Raw genomic sequence first — 18,161 nt, 5'->3', positions numbered from 1 at the left:
ACTGCAGCACACCAGGCTTCCCCATCCTTCACTATCTCCTGGGGCTTGCTCAAAATTATGTCCACTGAATCAGTGATGCCATCCAACAATTTTATCATCTGTCATCCCCTAGTCCTCCTGCCCACAATCTTTCTGATGGAAAAACTGTGGGTAGAACACAAAATGCTGTTTCTGTCATTATCAAGCTCAAAGAACCTCACCTATTTCCACATCAAAAGCAGTACCCACTAAAGCTCAAGGTTAAGGAAGGGTTAAAACTCATCATTGAAAATTTAAAGGAACAAGGGCCACTAATTATTTATAATAATAATCTTATATAGTCCATGAACACTCCTATTTTGGGTGTAAAAAAAGTCAAACGATAAATGGAGACTTGTTCAAGATATACAAATAATAAGTGCCTTATCCTTATACTTTATCATCTGAAATTCCTGAATGAGCCAAATATTTTTCAGTCATTGATTTGAAGGTTGCTTTCTAGAGTCAAACCTGTATTAAATCATCCTCTACCTATGGCTTTAAAACAACTGAGAGGATTCTTCGGCATTACAGGCTGTTGCCACATTTGGAATCCGGGTTATGGGGAACTTGCCCGGCCTTTATATAAACTTATAACTGAGCATCAGCAGGCCCAAACTGAGAAGCTGGTTTGGTCCCCAGAGACTCAAAGGGCTTTTAAGGCTCTTCAAGCTGTTCTTCTGCAGGCTCCAACTTTGAGCTTGCCCACAGGATCAGAGTTTAGTTCCTTACTGAAAAAAAGGCTAAGGCCACATTCCTTAAGGTTAACTGCTACTATTGTTTCGCTAATACCTAAAGTCATAAGTTTACTAATGGACAAAATCTTACTGTAGCTACTTCTCATCATGTAAGTGGGATCTTAAACTCTAAAGTGAAGAGTGACAATGACTCCGTCTTTCAGTTCAGTTCAATCGCTCAGTCGTGTCCGACTCTTTGCAACCCCATGAATCACAGCACTCCAGGCCTCCCTGTCCATCACCAACTCCCGGAGTTTACTCAAACTCATGCCCATCGAGTCGGTGATGCCATCCAGCCATCTCATCCTCTGTCATCCCCTCTCCTCCTGCCCCCAACCACTCCCAGCATCAGGGTCTTTTCCAACGAGTCAACTCTTCGCATAAGGTGGACAAGTATTGGAGTTTCAGCTTCAGCATCAGTCCTTCCAATGAACACCCAGGACTCATCTCCTTCAGGATGGACTGGTTGGATCTCCCTGCAGTCCAAGGGACTCTCAAGAGTCTTCTCCACACCACAGGTCAAAAGCATCAATTTTTCGGCGCTCAGCTTTCTTCACAGTTCAACTCTCCCATCCATACATGACCACTGGAAAAACCACAGCCTTGACTAGACGGACCTTTGTTGGCAAAGTGATATCTCTGCTTTTTAATATGCGATCTAGGTTGGTCATCACTTTCCTTCCAAGGAGTAAGCGTCCTTTAATTTCATGGCTGCAGTCACCATCTGCAGTGATTTTGGAGCCCAAGAAAATAAAGTCTGACACTGTTTCCACTGTCTCCCCATCTATTTCCCATGAGGTGATGGGACCAGATGCCATGATCTTAGTTTTCTGAATATTAAGCTTTAAGCCAACTTTTTCACTCTCCTCTTTCACTTTCATCAGGAGGCTTTTTAGTTCCTCTTCACTTTCTGCCATAAGGGCGGTGTCATCTGCATATCTGCGGTTATTGGTATTTCTCCCGGCAATCTTGATTCCAGCTTGTGCTTCTTCCAGCCCAGCGTTTCTCATGATATACTCTGCATATAAGTTAAATAAGCAGGGTGACAATGTACAGCCTTGACGTACTCCTTTTCCTATTTGGAACCAGTCTGTTGTTCCATGTCCAGTTCTAACTGTTGCTTCCTGACCTGCATACAGGTTTCTCAAGAGGCAGGTCAGGTGGTCTGGTATTCCCATCTCTTTCAGAATTTTCACAGTTTATTGTGATCCACACAAATCACAGTGGTGTGATAACTCACCTAGAGCCAGATATCCTGGAATGTGAAGTCAAGTGGGCCTTAGAAAGCATCTCTACGAACAAAGCTAGTGGAGGTGATGGAATTCCAGTTGAGCTATTTCAAATCCTGAAAGATGATGCTGTGAAAGTGTGGCACTCAATATGCCAGCAAATTTGGAAACCTCAGCAGTGGCCACAGGACTGGAAAAGGTCAGTTTTCATTCCAATCCCTAAGAAAGGCAATCCCAAAGAATGCTCAAACTACCACACAATTGCACTCATCTCACACACTAGTAAAGTAATGCTCAAAATTCTCCAAGCCAGGCTTCAGCAATACGTGAACCGAGAACTTCCAGATGTTCAAGCTGGTTTTAGAAAAGGCAGAGGATCCAGAGATCAAATTGCCAATGTCTGCTGGCTCTGTCTTTAAAGCTGCTGTAACTCAAGGGGTGTCGAAAGCTCTAGGAATAGAATATCACTTGCACTGTTCCTGGAGACCCCAATCTTCAGAAAAGGTAGAAAAGGCTAATGACATTATTAAGAGATATCTGCATAAGCTAACTCAGGAAATACAAGACAGCTGGTTTAAAGTTTAACCCATACTTTTATGAGGGCTTGAACTGCCTCCCCCCCAAAATGGGATTATCTCAATGACAGACAGTTTTTGTGCACAGATATTGTCATAGATCTTGAAGCCTTGGAATTAACTATGTGACTCAGCTTTCAGCTTTTCAACTTCCTCATCAATTGAAGGCTTAACATGGTGGGTTTTTCCACTTCAAGGAAAGGACTTTATTCAACTCTGCAAATGCCTTCACCAACAACAATCATATGTGACGTCTCTTCTTTATCTGATGACATCTAACAATCCTAAGATGGACTGATCTAACTATGGACATAACGTAACTTTTAATTTTGATTATGATTTAACTTGGTTTAAGAACTATCTTGCCTTACATCTGTAACTGTATAATGGGGTTTGTTTCTAATCGTCTGAAAGCTTTTAAGTTATAAATGGTTGTTCAAGCTCCTATGAGTGCCACAGCTTCCTCCAACTATTACTTGGGGCTCCTGGATCAGAGACCCTCAATATGAGAGTTAGGAGAATATGTTGCCTCAACAATTTAGGGACAACACCCCATCACAGCAGGAAGTAGTTATGGAATGAAAATGACACTCCTTTCCGTTGACAACATAATTCTCCTAAAAGAAAAGGGAGAAATGAGAGTCAGTTCCTAGGTAGGTTGGTAAGATAGTCCAGGGTCCCCAAGGAGGAGAAAGGGGTTTGGGGCTCTCAAGGAGGAGATAAGGGATCGGGAATTCTCAAGAAGAAGGAAAGGACTAATATTTTTTTCCTACATTCCCTGGTCTTAGTCACATAAAATATTTTTCCTCTTTATGCCCAGAGCTGATGATTACACAACAAAACAACTCAGCTTAAACTCTGTACTAAGGATTATATAACAACAATGTATCCTTCCTGAGAACCTTCTGACTAATCCTGCTTTCTTAAAATGTATATTGTGGGAGTGGCTCTGGTAAGACCTTTACAACCTTGAGCCATTCTTTTGATTTACTGTAATAACCAACTGAAAAAGTATATAGCTCCCTTGCTTAGACTAGCAAGGGGCTAGTCTATTTCTCCCTTCTGATGTCTATGTCAGAAGTTTCCTCTGTCCCTTTTCACACTTTAATAAAACTCTGCTACACAAAAGCTCTTGAGTGACCAAGCCTGGTCCCTGGTCCCGAAGGTAAATCTTCTTTGGACATCACAAATTCGACACCATGTACCGTAAGCTATCACCAGCATCAGGGTCTTTTCCAATGAGTCAGCTCTTCGCATCAGGTGGCCAGAGTACTGGAGCTTCGGCTTCAGCATCAGTCCTTTCAATGAATATCCAGAGTTGATTTTCGTTAGGGTGGACTGGTTTGATGTTCTTGCTGCCCAAGGGACTATCAAGAGTCTTCTCCAGCACCATTTGAAAGCATCAATTTTTTGGTGTTCATCATTCTTTATGGTCCAACTCTCATATCCATACATGACTACTACAAAAACCACAGCTTTGACTGTATGGATCTTTGTTAGCACACTGACGTCTCTGCTTTTTAATATGCTGTCCAGGTTTGTCATAGCTTTCCTTCCAATGAGCAAGCACCTTTTAATTTCATGGCTACAGTCACTAGCATGAGTACTGATTTGGTGGTTAATAAATTTTAGCAAGTACACAAATCTGCAAAAATGCAATCTGTGAAAATTGTTTTCTCTCATTTTCTCACTCACTTTTCCTTCCTTCTTTCTTCCCTGAAAATGTATCCTTTTCCCCATTCTCCCCAAAACTTTAGCTGATAAACTTCACCTAAGGCTTTGTTTTCTAGAGAATACACACTAAACACAAAACAAAACTTATTTAAAGCTAAATAAATGCATTTGCTGCTTAAAGAAAAAAATTAAAATTTTCTACTTGGTAAATACACACCACTTTTATTTCCTATTATATATATATATTTTTTTAGGAAAATAGTGCCACTGGGTAACTTTCTATTTGATGATGAAAACTTTAAAAAAAGAATCAAAATAATTATGCCAAAATTATACTTAATTCTCACTTTACTAAATATGTCATATTATATTAAAAGATGGTACAGAAGCAAATTATTCACTTGGTTTAAAATTAAACAAATCATTTTGAGAATGTCCCTATTCATATTTTAAAGTGGTTTCATATTGGAAATAACGAATCTTAGGAAAAACTAAAATATTTAATTTCTATTCAGATTCAAATTGGGATGGTTTGAAATGAGATAGCTTAAAGGTTAAAAATGGCATGAAATGAGAAATTTCTATTCAAAATGGCAACAAATGTATTAAACACTTAAGAATATATTAAAAAAATAATAGTGAGGGAGAATATCACACTAAAGACTTTAGTAGGGTAATAATGATATACTAAGAGACTTCTAAGATCAGTGGAAAAGAATGAAACACCTAGAAAGAGACAAAAGAATTCTGAGTAACATTTAAATGGCATTTTAAATTGGTAGAGAGTGGAGTTGACAACGACTGGTTAATACCTTGGAAACTTTCAAAAAAGCATATAAAACAAAATATATGTTGAATATATTAAAAAATAAATATAAAAAGCTGAAATTGTTAAAGAACCAGGAAAAAATATAGGTGAATATTTTTATTATCCAGGTACGGAACAACCTTCCTAAATATGAGCATTAAAACTATATGATAGGGACTTCCTTAGTGGCCCAGTGGCTCAGATTCCATGCTTCCAACACAGGGTCTGGGTTTGATCCCCGACCAGGGAACTTAGACCCCACATGCTACAACTAAGAGTTTGCATGATGCAACTATAAGTCCCTCATGCCACAACTAAGACCTGACACAGCCAAATTAATGAATTAATGTTTTAAAAACATGAAAGAAAAAAAATTCAGATTTGAATATATAAATATTTCGTGTGCTTAGTTGCTCAGTCGTGTCCAACTCTTTGCGATCTCAGGGACTGTATCCTGCCAGGCTTTCCTGTGCCCATGGAATTCTCTAGGCAAGAATACTGGAGTGGGTTGCCATTGCCTTCTCCAGGAATGTAAATATTTTAAAGCCAGTAAAAAAGAAATTTCTAAAACTCTAAAATATATATAGAAGACATATTCAAAATGAATAGCAAAATATTACAATCTGATATATACTGATATATATTGAGTAATTATGAATAAATTAGGAAAGATAAAGAAAACCAAGTGAATGATACAATCTAATAAAAAAGCACAAAGAAAAATAGAAGTGGCAAGAAAAGGAATGGAAAAGAATGTTTGATACCACTTCTAAACAAAGAAATACAAATAAAAATGAGACATAAGTTATATACAAATTGGAAAAGATAAGAATCCTACTACCTGGTGTTCAACTGCAGGAAAAAATAATAACTTCTCACAGCCTTTGGGTTCAGAGGATAAACTGGTACTTTTCCAGAGGCCATTTGGTGATGTGTACTGAGCATTTAAAGTGCTATATGTATACTATTCAACCAGCTACTCAGCTTTAGGGGATAACTCTGATAAAATTATTTTGATCTATATAAAGATACAGCTAAAGGAATATTCACCTTTGTAATAAGGAAAAATTGAGAAACAACCTAAAATTTCCAAAGCAAGGACATATTTAAATTATGGTATAGCTTAGAATATTGAGCAGCTAACAATTTCTACTTCATTTTTTACCTAATGTTCAGGTAAAATGTTCATAATATAATGTTTGATTTTTTTAAAAAGAATTGTTCTAGAGTTTCTTTTGGTAATACAGCACTTACTATTTCCCAGGTATTGTCTTAAGCACCTTAAAATTATTAACTCATTTAGTCCTTATACTGGCCCAAAATGAATTAGATACTATCATGAGTACTCAGTTCAGTTCAGTTCAGTGTCCAACTCTTTGCTACCCCATAGACCGTAGCACATCAGGCTTCCCTGTCCATCACCAGCTCCCAGAGCTTGCTCAAATTCATGTCCATCAAGTCAGTGATGCCATCCAATCATCTCATCCTCTGTCGTCCTCTTCTCCTGCCTTCAATCTTTCCCAGCATGAGGGTCACTTCCAATGAGTCAGTTCTTCACATCAGGTGGCCAAAGTGTTGGGAGTTTCAGCTACACCGAAGTCTTGCAATGAATATTCAGGACTGATTTCCTCTAGAATGGACAGGTTGTATCTCCTCGCAGTCCAAGGGACTCTCAAGAGTCTTCTCCAACACCACAGTTCAAAAGCATCAATTCTTCGGCGCTCAGCTTTCTTTATATTCCAACTCTCACATCCATACATGACTACTGGGAAAACCATAGCTTTGTCTAGACAGACCTTTGTTAGCAAAGTAATATCTCTGCTTTTTAATATGCTGTCTAGGTTGGTCATAGCTTTTCTTCCAAGGAGCAAGAGTCTCTTAATTTCAGGGCTGCAGTCATCATCTGCAGTGATTTTGGAGCCCAAGAAAAAAATGTCTGTCACTCTTTCCATTGTTTTCCCATCTATTTGCCATAGAGTGATGGCTGGATGCCATCCATGCAACCTATGTTGAGTTTTGAGCCAGCTTTTCACCCTCCTCTTTCATCAAGAGGCTATATAGTTCCTCTCCACATTCTGCCATAAAGTTGGTGTCATCTGCATATCTAAGGTTACTGATATTTCTCCCGGCAATCTTGATTCCAACTTCCGCTTCATCCAGTCCGGCCTTTCTCATGATGTACTCTGTATATAAGTTAAATAAGCAGGGTGACAATATACAGCCTTGATGTACTCGTTTCCCAATTTGGAACCCGTCTGCTGTTCCAGGTCCAGTTCTAATTGTTGCTTCTTAACTTGCACACAGATTTCTCAGGAGACAGGTAAAGTGGTCTGGTATTCCCATCTCTTTAGGAAATTTCCACAGCTTGTTGTGAACCACAAAGTCAAAGGCATTGGCGTAGTCAATAAAGCAGAAGTAGATGTTTTTCGGGAATTCTCTTGCGTTATCTATGATCCAATGGATGTTGCCAATTTAATCTCTCATTCCTCTGCCTTTTCTAAATCCAGCTTGAACACCTGTAAGTTCACAGTTCACATACTGTTGAAGCCTGGCTTGGAGAATTTTGAGCATTACTTTATTACCATGTGAGATGAATGCAATTGTATGGAAGTTTGAGCATTCTTTGGCATTGCCCTTGTTTGGGATTGGAATAAAAACTGACCTTTTCCAGTCCTGTGGCCACTGCTGAGTTTTCCAAATTTGCTGGCATATTGAGTGAAGCACTTTCACAGCATCATCTTTTAGGATTTGAAATAGCTCAGCTAGAATTCCATTACCTCCACTAGCTTGCTCCTAGTGATGCTTCCTAAGGCCCACTTGACTTCACATTCCAGGATATCTGGATCAAGGTGAGTGATCATTCCATCATGGTTATCTGGGTTATGAGGATCATTTTTGTATAGTCCTCATGTATATTCTTGCCACCTCTTCTTAATATATGTAAACATATATTTAATTTATATAATATAAATATAATATATAAATATTATAAATATATTTATATAATATAAATATTATATATGCATTATATAATGTATAATATAAATATACATTTATATTATATATTTATATATTTTATAGATATATATTTATATATAATAAATATAAACATAAACTTATATTTATACAAATTTTATATTTATACAAATTTTTATAAATTTATATAAACATTTATATATTTATAAATATATATAAATATAATATATATAAATATATATAATTCATTATTACATAATATATTCCTATATTATATTTCTTCTATATATTTTATTATATATTTATATATTATTATAAGAATTATATTATGTAATAGTAAATTATACAATATTAATCATATATAATAACATTATATTATTTTATATAATATATTGTTATAATTATATTTAATACATTAATGTAATAATTATAGTAATATTATATATAATAAACTATAATGTATTACTATATTATATTTTTATATATTTTATATAATATAATGAATATATATTATATAAAAATACATTTTATTGTTTTTATTATTGATTACTATTATTAATATAAAGTATATAATTAAATATATATGATAAAATATATAATATATAAATAATATATAGTATATAATATAAACATATGTATATACTATACATACATGTATTATATGCATTATGTGTATATATTATATATTATATATGTATATATATATATATATATATAACACCTGCTTCTGTTAGGTCCATACCATTTCTGTCCTTTATGGAGCCCATCTTTGCATGAAATGTTCCCTTGGTATCTCTAATTTTCTTGAGGAGATCTCTAGTCTTTCCCATTCTGTTGTTTCCTCTATTTCTTTGCACTGATCACTTAGGAAGGCTTTCTTATCTCTCCTCGCTATTTTTTGCAACTTGGCATTCAAATGGGTATATCTTTCCTTTTCTCCTTTGCCTTTAGCTTCTCTTCTTTTCTCAGATATTTATAAGGCCTCCTCAGCCAACCATTTTGCCTTTTTGTGTTTCTTTTTCTTGGGGATGGTCTTGATCACTGCCTCCCGTACAATGTTACGAACCTCCGTCCATAGTTTTTCAGGTACTCTGTCTATCAGATCTAATCCCTGGAATCTATTGTCACTTCTACTGTATAATCGTGATGGATTTGATTTAGGTCATATCTGAATGGTCTAGTATTTTCCCTACTTTCTTCAATTTAAGTCTGAATTTGGCAATAAGGAGTTCATGATCGGAGGCACAGTCAGCTCCCGGTCTTGTTTTTGCAAACTGTATAGAGCTTCTCCATCTTTGGCTGCAAAGAATGTAATAAATCTGATTTCAGTATTGAGCATCTGGTGATGTCCATGTGTAGAGTCATCTCTTATGTTGTTGGAAGAGGGTGTTTGCTATGACCATTACGTTCTCTTGGCAAAACTCTTGTTAGCCTTTGCCCTGCTTAATTTTGTACTCTTAGGCCAAATCTGCCTGTTACTCCAGGTATCTCTTGACTTCCTACTTTTGTACTCCAGTTCCCTATGATGAATAGGACATCCTCTTTGGTTGGTTGTTCTAGAAGGTCTTGTAGATCTTCATAGAACCATTTAATTTCAGCTTCTTCAGGATTACTGGTTGGGGCATAGACTTGGATTACTGTGATATTGATTGGTTTGCCTTGGAAACGAACAGAGATCATTCTGTCATTTTTGAGATTGCACCCAAGTACTGCATTTCGGACTCTTGTTGACTGTGAGGGCTACTCCATTTCTTTAAGGGATTCTTGCCCACAGTAGTAGAAATAATGATCAACTGAATTAAATTCACCCATTCTAGTCCATTTTAGTTCACTGATTTCCTAAAATGTCGATGTTCACTCTTGCCGTCTCCTGATTCATGTACCTTGATTCATGTACCTAACATTCCAGGTTCCTATGCAGTATTGCTCTTTACAGCGTCGGAGTTTACTCGCAACACCAGTCACATCCACAGCTGGGCACTGTTTTCACTTTTGCTCTGTCTGTCCATTGTTTCTGGAGTTACTTCTCCACTCTTTCCCAGTAGCAAATTGGGCACCTACCAACCTGGGGAGTTTATCTTTCAGTGTCATATCTTTTTGCCTTTTCATATTGTTCTCAAGGCAAGAGTACTGAAGTGGTTTGCCATTCCCTTCTCTAGTGGATCATCAGAACTCTCCACCATGACCCATCCGTCTTGGGTGGCCCTATACGGCATGGATCATAGTTTCATTGAGTGAGACAAGGCTGTGGTCCTTGTGATCAATTTGATTAGTTTCCTGTGATTGTGGTTTTCATTCTGTCTGCCCTCTGATAGATAAGGACAAGATGCTTATGGAAGCTTCCTGATGGGAGAGACTGACTGAGGGGGAAACTGGGTCTTGTTCTGATGGCCGGGGCCATGCTCAGTAAATTTCTAATTCAAATTTCTCTTGATGGGTGGGGCTCTGTTCCCTCCCTTCTGTTTGACCTGAGACCAAACTATGGTGGAGGTAATGAAGCCCCTTGAACTGCAAGGAGATCAAACTAGTCAATCCTAAAGGAAATCAGTCCTGAATATCCATTGGAAGGAGTGATGCTGAAGCTGAAACTCCAATACTCTGGCCACCTGATGTGAAGAACTGAGTCACTGGAAAAGACCCTGATGCTGGGAGAAGATTGAAGGAAGGAGGAGAAGGGGTTGACAGAGGATGAGATGGTTGGATGGCATCACTGACTCGATGGACATGAGTTTTGAGCAAGCTCTGGGAGTTGGTGAAGGATAGGGAACCCTGGTGTGCTACAGTCCATGGGGTCGCAAAGTTGAACACAGCTAAGCAACTGAACTGAACTGAAGTGGATGAAGGTAACAGCGACCTCCTTCAAAACATCCCATGCACACAATGCCACACCCAGTGCCCCTGACCCTGCAGCAGGCCACTGCCAACCCTCGCCTCTGCTGGAGACTCCTAGATACTCACAGGCAAGCCTCGGTCAGTCTCTTGTGGGGTCACCACTCCTTTCTCCTGGGTTATTATTAATTATCAGTACTAGTATCCCCATTTTAGTTTACAATATTTAAATATAATACAATTTGTGTTAAAAAAAAGTTGAAAAATACACATGTAATATACACAACTTTCAAATATCAATTAAAAAGACTCAAAAATCTTAACCAAATGACAGTCGTTATCTTCAAATTAATATGTAACTTTTCATTTGAAACTTTATAAAGCATTCAGAAAAATATGTATTATTTTGTTATAAAGAAAGACATTCGGGCTTCTCTGTGGCTCAGTGGTAAAGAATCTGCTTGCCAATGCAGGAGACACAGGTTCGATCCCCGATCCAGGACGATCCCACGTGCTGCAGAGCAACTAAGTCTGTGAGCCACAACTATTGAGCCTGTGTGCTAGAGCCAGGGAGCTGCATTGGCTGCAGGCCACAACCACTGAAGCATGCGCACCTAGAGCCTGTGCTCTGCAACAGGAGAAGCCACTCACCGCGGCTAAAGAGTAGCCCCCATTCGCTGCGGCCAGAAACAGTGCATGCAGCAACGAGCCAAAAACACACAAATAAATCAATTTTTAAAAGAAATATATTATCAAAAATCAATTACAATATATGGAAAACTAGTTCACTCATATTATTCATATGAATATATTTGACTGTACTATTTATCATTGATATGACTCCTACAAATCACTTAAGCCCTAAGCCCTGGTTTTCTCATCAATAGAAAGGAAAATAATACCTTCCCTAAAAGGCCAAGTCCAAAATGCTTGAGCTCATAGTACTAGCTCAATAACTAAATTTCTAAATACTTAGGAAATTTCTGTAAATTATATGGCTACTACTTACCGACAGGATAATTCTCCATCCATAGCATCATGTTCATCTGTACTGGTATATGTTAATCTTCCACCAACAACTGTTCCAACTAAGTATACCAGCCAGGCAAGACGTCCTAATACATAAAAAGAAGAGTTTAGAAAGAAACAAAATTTAGATAGAAACAAAGCTTATTTTTCAGAATATTCTAAAATGAGCAAAATTTCTTCCAAACTAATGATAAACTGTGAACTTAGTTCCTAACACAGAGTAAAGAGTTGGTTTTCATCAAGTTCATCAAGGCAGTAAAACAGTTTAAATGAGATTTTAGAACCTGATACAACTATGAATTCAAGCTCTACCAATATGCTACGTGATTTTACACAAGCTACTTACCTCTTTAAGTTTTAGGATTTTCATTTGCAAAATGGAGAAAATATCTACCATGAAGACTTGATGAACATAAATTTGATAACAAAACACCAAATGTAATGTCAACATCAAGGGCTACTAGTAAGCCTAACTATATCCAATGAGCAGTATCTTTTTTGAACAGTCCATGTCATGATAGTATCAGTCTCATCATTTTTAATATTGCCCAGGCTTGGAAGATAAGAGATGGTAATAAATTTATTCCCTTTGCATTTTAAAAATCCAAAATTTTTACTATGCAAATTATACTGTTTGACGACCAAATTAACTTCATGGGGAGTAGCAGCAAAAGACTAAATAACTTTACAAGAGTGGCACAAACGGCAACACCTGCAGTTTTCACAATCTTTGGAACGGTCAAAACTGACTTTAGAAATGGAGGTGTTTATTGAGTAATTTTTGTTTTAAAGACACATTACATCTTTAGATTCACTCATCTATGTCTCAAATTCTCCAAGATTTTTGAGATCTTTATGAGCAATTAACAACAAATCAATTATTTTTCAAAAAAGAAATTTTTTTGAAAATCTTACCTGGTAAGTATCCACATCCCCTTAATCTATCACAAAACCATGAATAAATCATAACTAAGTATGCAGCCTTTATATTAGCAATGTAAAAAGAGAACACTACCTTGATCAAGTAATTTATAAAACAAACTCAAGCTTCAAGAAACGTAAAATTAGTGGGCAAAAAAAGTTAACAGAAAAAAGGGCCATGTAGGAAACGGATAACAAGTTACCAATATGCAGTTGAAATGTGTTTTATGATCAATATTAAAGCCTATTAAAAACATAATGCTCTCCTTTGATGACCTCACTTCTGTGGACCCTCTCAAGTGGCAGCTGATTTCTCTTTTGCACCTCTGGTAACTTGGGCCTCAAACCCAGCTGTTCAGTTGATGTTCCTCATTTTTACTTCCAGAACATTCCCCCTCTCCATTGTAAAAGCACTCAGCTTTACATCTTGTGTCATTATAGTACCAAATTATCTTTCTTATTGCAACTATCTACTCTGAGTTATTACTTCTTATCTTTTGAATATGTTAGTTGCGGGTCCATTGTCACTCTTTCCAACATTATTTTTATCATAACTGGAAACAATTTTAATTATCTACAAAGATGAATTTTCCAACTCCCAACAATCCTTTGTTCTGTTAGGAAACTACAAACATTGACCACCTAAACAACTTTACTGAAATATAATTCACATACCATCCACTTAAAGCATATGATTCAATGTTTTTGAATGAATTCACAGGGTCACACAATCACCATCACAGTCTAGCTTTAGAACATATCCATCCCTCTTGAAATCTTATTCTGTACCACTCCCTACCCCGCAGCTCTAAGGAACCAAGCAACCACGAAATCTACTGTATGTCTCCTTAGATTCTTCCTATTCTATTTCACACGGATGAGCTCATACAGTGGGATCTTTGGGACTATCTTCTTTCACTTAGTATAATGTGTAAGGATCAACCATGTTTTAGCTTCCTATATTGGGATTTCAATCGTTTTTATGTTCAAATAACATCCCAATTTTGGGGTATATCACATTTTGTTTAGCCATTCAAAAGCTGATGGACACTTGGGCTGTTTTCACATTTTGACTTTGTAAATAATGTTTCTATGAACATTTGCATAGAGTTTTTAATGTAGATATGTTTTCATGTCTCTTCATATCAAGTGTTGGGATTCATATCAAGAATTGGAATTGGTGGGTCATATGAAAGCTGTATTTTAACATTTTGAGGAACTACCAAACTACTTTCCAAAGAAGCTGTATCATTTTACATTCCCACCAGCAAAGTATGAACACCCAACTTCTCCAAATCCTTGCCAATACTTGGTATTACCTATCTTTTTATTGTATCTCTCCTAGTGGGTATAAAGTGGTATCTTGTAATTCTGACGTGCCTTCCCCTAATGACCAACAATGCTGAGCCTTTTCCATGTGCTTACTGGCCTTTTTTATGTCTTCTCTGAAGAAATGTCTATTTAAATTCTTTACCCATTTTAAAATTGGGCTGTTTATCTTTTTGAGTTGCAAGAGTTCTTTATATATTATTGATACAAGTTCCTTGTCAGATATGTGATTAGCAAACATGTTCTCCCATTCTGTGGGTTGTTTTCATTTTCTTGATGGTGTCCTTTGAAACAGAAATGTTTAATGTTCACGTGGGACAAAACTGCTAGTTTTTCTTTTGATATTTCAGCTTTTGATATCAAATCTAAAGAACCACTGCCCAATCCAAAGTCATAAAGATTTAGTTCTACATTTTCTTCTCAAAGTTTCATAGCTTTAACTCTTACATATTGGACTATGATTCATTTTGATTTGTTTATTGTGGGACATAGGGGTCCAACTTCATTCTTTCGCGTGTGGACATTCAGCTGTCCCTGCACCATTTGTTGAAAAGACAATCCCTTTGTCATTGAATTGTCTTCTCATCCCAATCAAAAATCACCTGATTACAAACTGGAGCATTTATTACCTGAACTCTCAATTATATATCACTGATCTAGTGTCTACTTTTACACTAATACCATGCTGTCTTGATTACTGCTGCTCTGTAGTAAATTCTGAAATAAGAAAGTATGAGTCTTTCAACTTCCTTTTTTTTTTTTTTTCCCCAAAATTACTTTGGATATACTGGGTCTCCTGGATTTCCACATCAATTTAAGGATCAGCTTGTCAATTCCTGCAAAGAAGACAGCTGGAATTTTGACAGAGATTACATTGACCCTGTAGGTCAATTTGAGGAATCCTTCTAAACAATATTGTCTTCTGAACTATGGCCATGGATGTCTTCCAACTGATTTAGATCTTTGATTTCTTTTAATAACATTTTACAGTGTATAAGATTTAACACTTTTGCAAAGTTTGTAGCTAAGTATTTTATTCTTTTTAATGCTACTATAAGTCAGCGTCACTTAATTTTGATTGTTCATTGCTAATATATAAACCCACTGCTAATTTTTACTTACTGATCTTGTATTCTGCAACTTTGCTACTCTTGTATTAGTTGTAATAGTTTTTTGGGATTTGTTACTTTTTTCACTTCCTTATACCCTCATGTCTTCTCTAACCTGCTTGCCTATATTCAGTTCTGTTGTCAATCATTATAATCTGTCTTGCATAGGTCAATTTCTCTCTTCTTCCACATTCTCATCTTACAAAACCATAATTGTTTAAATCCAATTTAATATAACTGGAAAAAGACACAACCATGTTGAGTAGTCTCACCTTGGATTCACCTTTTCAGTCAGGCCTTACACAGCTATCCTGCCAATTTTCAATACCTAGAGTATGACAGCATGTCTTCAAGATGCTGCTAGTGCCGCTTAGTTGCTCAGTCATGTCCAAATTTTATGTGACCACATCGATTGTAGCCCACCAGGCTCCTCTGCCCATGGATTTCCCAAGCAGGAATACTGAAGTGGGTTGCCATTTCCTCCAGGGGATCTTTCAGATCCAGGGATCGAATCCAGGTCTCCTGCTTGGCAGGCAGATTTTTTACTACTGCACCACCTGGGAAGCCCATGACTTCAAGATACCCATCATCAATTCCTTCCCTCCACGTATGCAATTGCCATTAAGAAGTGAGTCTATCTTTCCAATCCTTTGTAAGTCTGGGCTGGACTTTAACTAAAAGAATATTGCAAAAGTGACACTTGTTCCAGTACTGGGCTTAGTTTTTAGAGAACTGGCAGCTTCCTCCAGACTCTCAGGGAACTTTCACTGAGGGGAAGCCACTTACCATGTAAGAAGACCATATACCCTGAGACCATCACACTATTAAAAGGTTAGCGATGTAGAGAGACTTCATGGAGACAGAAATGCCCAAGTATAGCTCATTCATCAAACATCCCAGCAAAGACAGAAGACTTCAGAGTAGAGAGTCACTTAGGTGATGCCAGCCATAGCTGTCACCCATTTACAGAACACAATCTGTTGACATTTCATATTCCCCTTTCCTGATTTAATATATATATACATTTTTAAATTTTAGCACTTATCACTTTCTAACAAAATATATTTTATTATTTATCTTGCTTTGTTATCTGTCTATTCCAATAGAACATAAATTGCATGGCAGCCATTACTGTTTTTGTTTGGTTGTCTATTGCATATCTAGAGCCTAAAACAGTGCCTGGCATATATAACTTATCAAATAGATATGGGTTATTGAATTAAGACATGACTGAGCATGTATACACACTGAATTAAGAAATCATTACCTAGAAAATATAGCATGAAACTGGCAAGAAAAAGTTAACAGCTTATTTATCAATTTAGTAAACATTAAAAGGTAGAGTCATTATTAAAAATGAATGTTAATTGTAGTTCCATTTCTATTGCCTAAATAAAAGCAACTTTTCAACACACATTCAATACAAGGTACAATCTATGATATAGTCTATCCTGTTATTTGCAAATTCATCTTCTTGATAAAATTTACACATTTGTAATTACCCAAATCAGTATTTGTGGATCATTCATGGCCAAATGCAGAGCAGCAAATAATTTGAGTTGCCCAATGTGCACATTCCAAGATTAGGTAAAACAAAGCAACAATCTGCTTTCTTGTTTCATTCCTTCATTTTCTGAGTATCTGCTATATGTCATGTTCTGCCCACTGGGATATAAATATGAAGCAGGGTGAAAAGGGACAGAGAGGCTATATCCAACAGTCTGAAATTAGTTAGAGGGGAAAAAATGAAAAAATTCTTCAATGCAGTGTGACGGGTGTTGTTGCTATTGTTCAGTTGCTCAGTCACTTCTGACTCTTTGAGACCCCATGGACCGCAGCACGCCAGCCTTCTCTGTCCTTCATTATCTCCTGGAGTCTGCTCAAACTCAGGTCCATTGAATTGGTGGTGCCATCCAACCATCTCATCCTCTACCATTCCCTCATGTGATATCCTCATGTGATATTCATGTGATGAGTATCATTGTCTAATAATAAATACTAAATATAGGACATGAAGCTCTCAAATTTTAACTTTTTACTCTTTAATTCATTTATTCTTTGACCTTGAAATTAAGACTTGATATCAAAGAATGGTATGCAAAGATAGCATATGATCAACTGTGAACATTCTTTTCTAAAATTATGGCAAATTTTGAAAGGAAGTTTGTACAGAGAAAAGTAGAATGTACAGCTATTCTTTCCGTATTTTAGCAAACAATGATTTTTTATTGTACAAGACAGAAAAGCAGATATTTTTAACCCTAAAAATAGACAACTACTAATAAATTAGCATCAGTGTTAGACATGAACAATGAAATATAAAGGTACTTTTATTAATCTATCATATACAATTTTCATATTTCACAGAATGAGGAATGATATTTCTTATACACATATCCTTCCCTAAAACTCTAGAATTTTTAGAGGGATGGTCTTTAAACAGATGTTAAAAATTTACACTGGTTATATAATTATACCCAGAAAGTTTAAAGAACCAAGTAAAACTATAAATCTAAACTGTATTTAGAAATTTAAATATCCTATACATAAGTTTCATATCTATAATTTTTTTTAAAAATCTGATCTGAGATTATATTTCCATTATAGCTTTCCATTTTTGTATTTACTCTGAAATGTTCAGGGCACTTGTTTCCACAGCTGTTCAAGAACAGAACATTTCTTCCTCTAACAAAATAATTATTGCTGTAATAATCTGTAATTATGGTTTATAACCTCAATAATCCCAAAGAAATCAGTCATTACCATAGATCACAAGTAATCGTTAACTACTGTTAATGATCTATTTCTTAGGGATTATTGTTTTCGTAAACCATGACCATATCACCACAAATATGGAAGAGCAAGACAATATTATACAAATGAGATCATAATATAATAATAAACTTATTTTGTAACATTAAAAGCCA

The 18,161-nt window shown here is 36.3% G+C and overlaps 1 protein-coding gene across 4 annotated transcripts in view; it reads right to left on the bottom strand.

Moving 5' to 3' along the window:
* Positions 1–18,161, bottom strand: part of RANBP17 (RAN binding protein 17) — a 345,605-nt gene that overhangs the window by 254,983 nt on the left and 72,461 nt on the right. For all 4 annotated transcript variants that reach the window (XM_043887360.1, XM_043887363.1, XM_043887361.1 and 1 more), the window contains exon 13: positions 11,856–11,961. In XM_043887360.1, coding sequence (XP_043743295.1) covers positions 11,856–11,961 — 106 coding nt within the window. The remainder of the gene's footprint in view (positions 1–11,855; positions 11,962–18,161) is intronic.

The sequence above is a fragment of the Cervus elaphus genome, chromosome 25, assembly GCF_910594005.1.
Source record: "Cervus elaphus chromosome 25, mCerEla1.1, whole genome shotgun sequence".
Lineage (NCBI taxonomy): Eukaryota > Metazoa > Chordata > Mammalia > Artiodactyla > Cervidae > Cervus > Cervus elaphus.
This window is presented reverse-complemented; position numbering and strand designations above follow the sequence as displayed.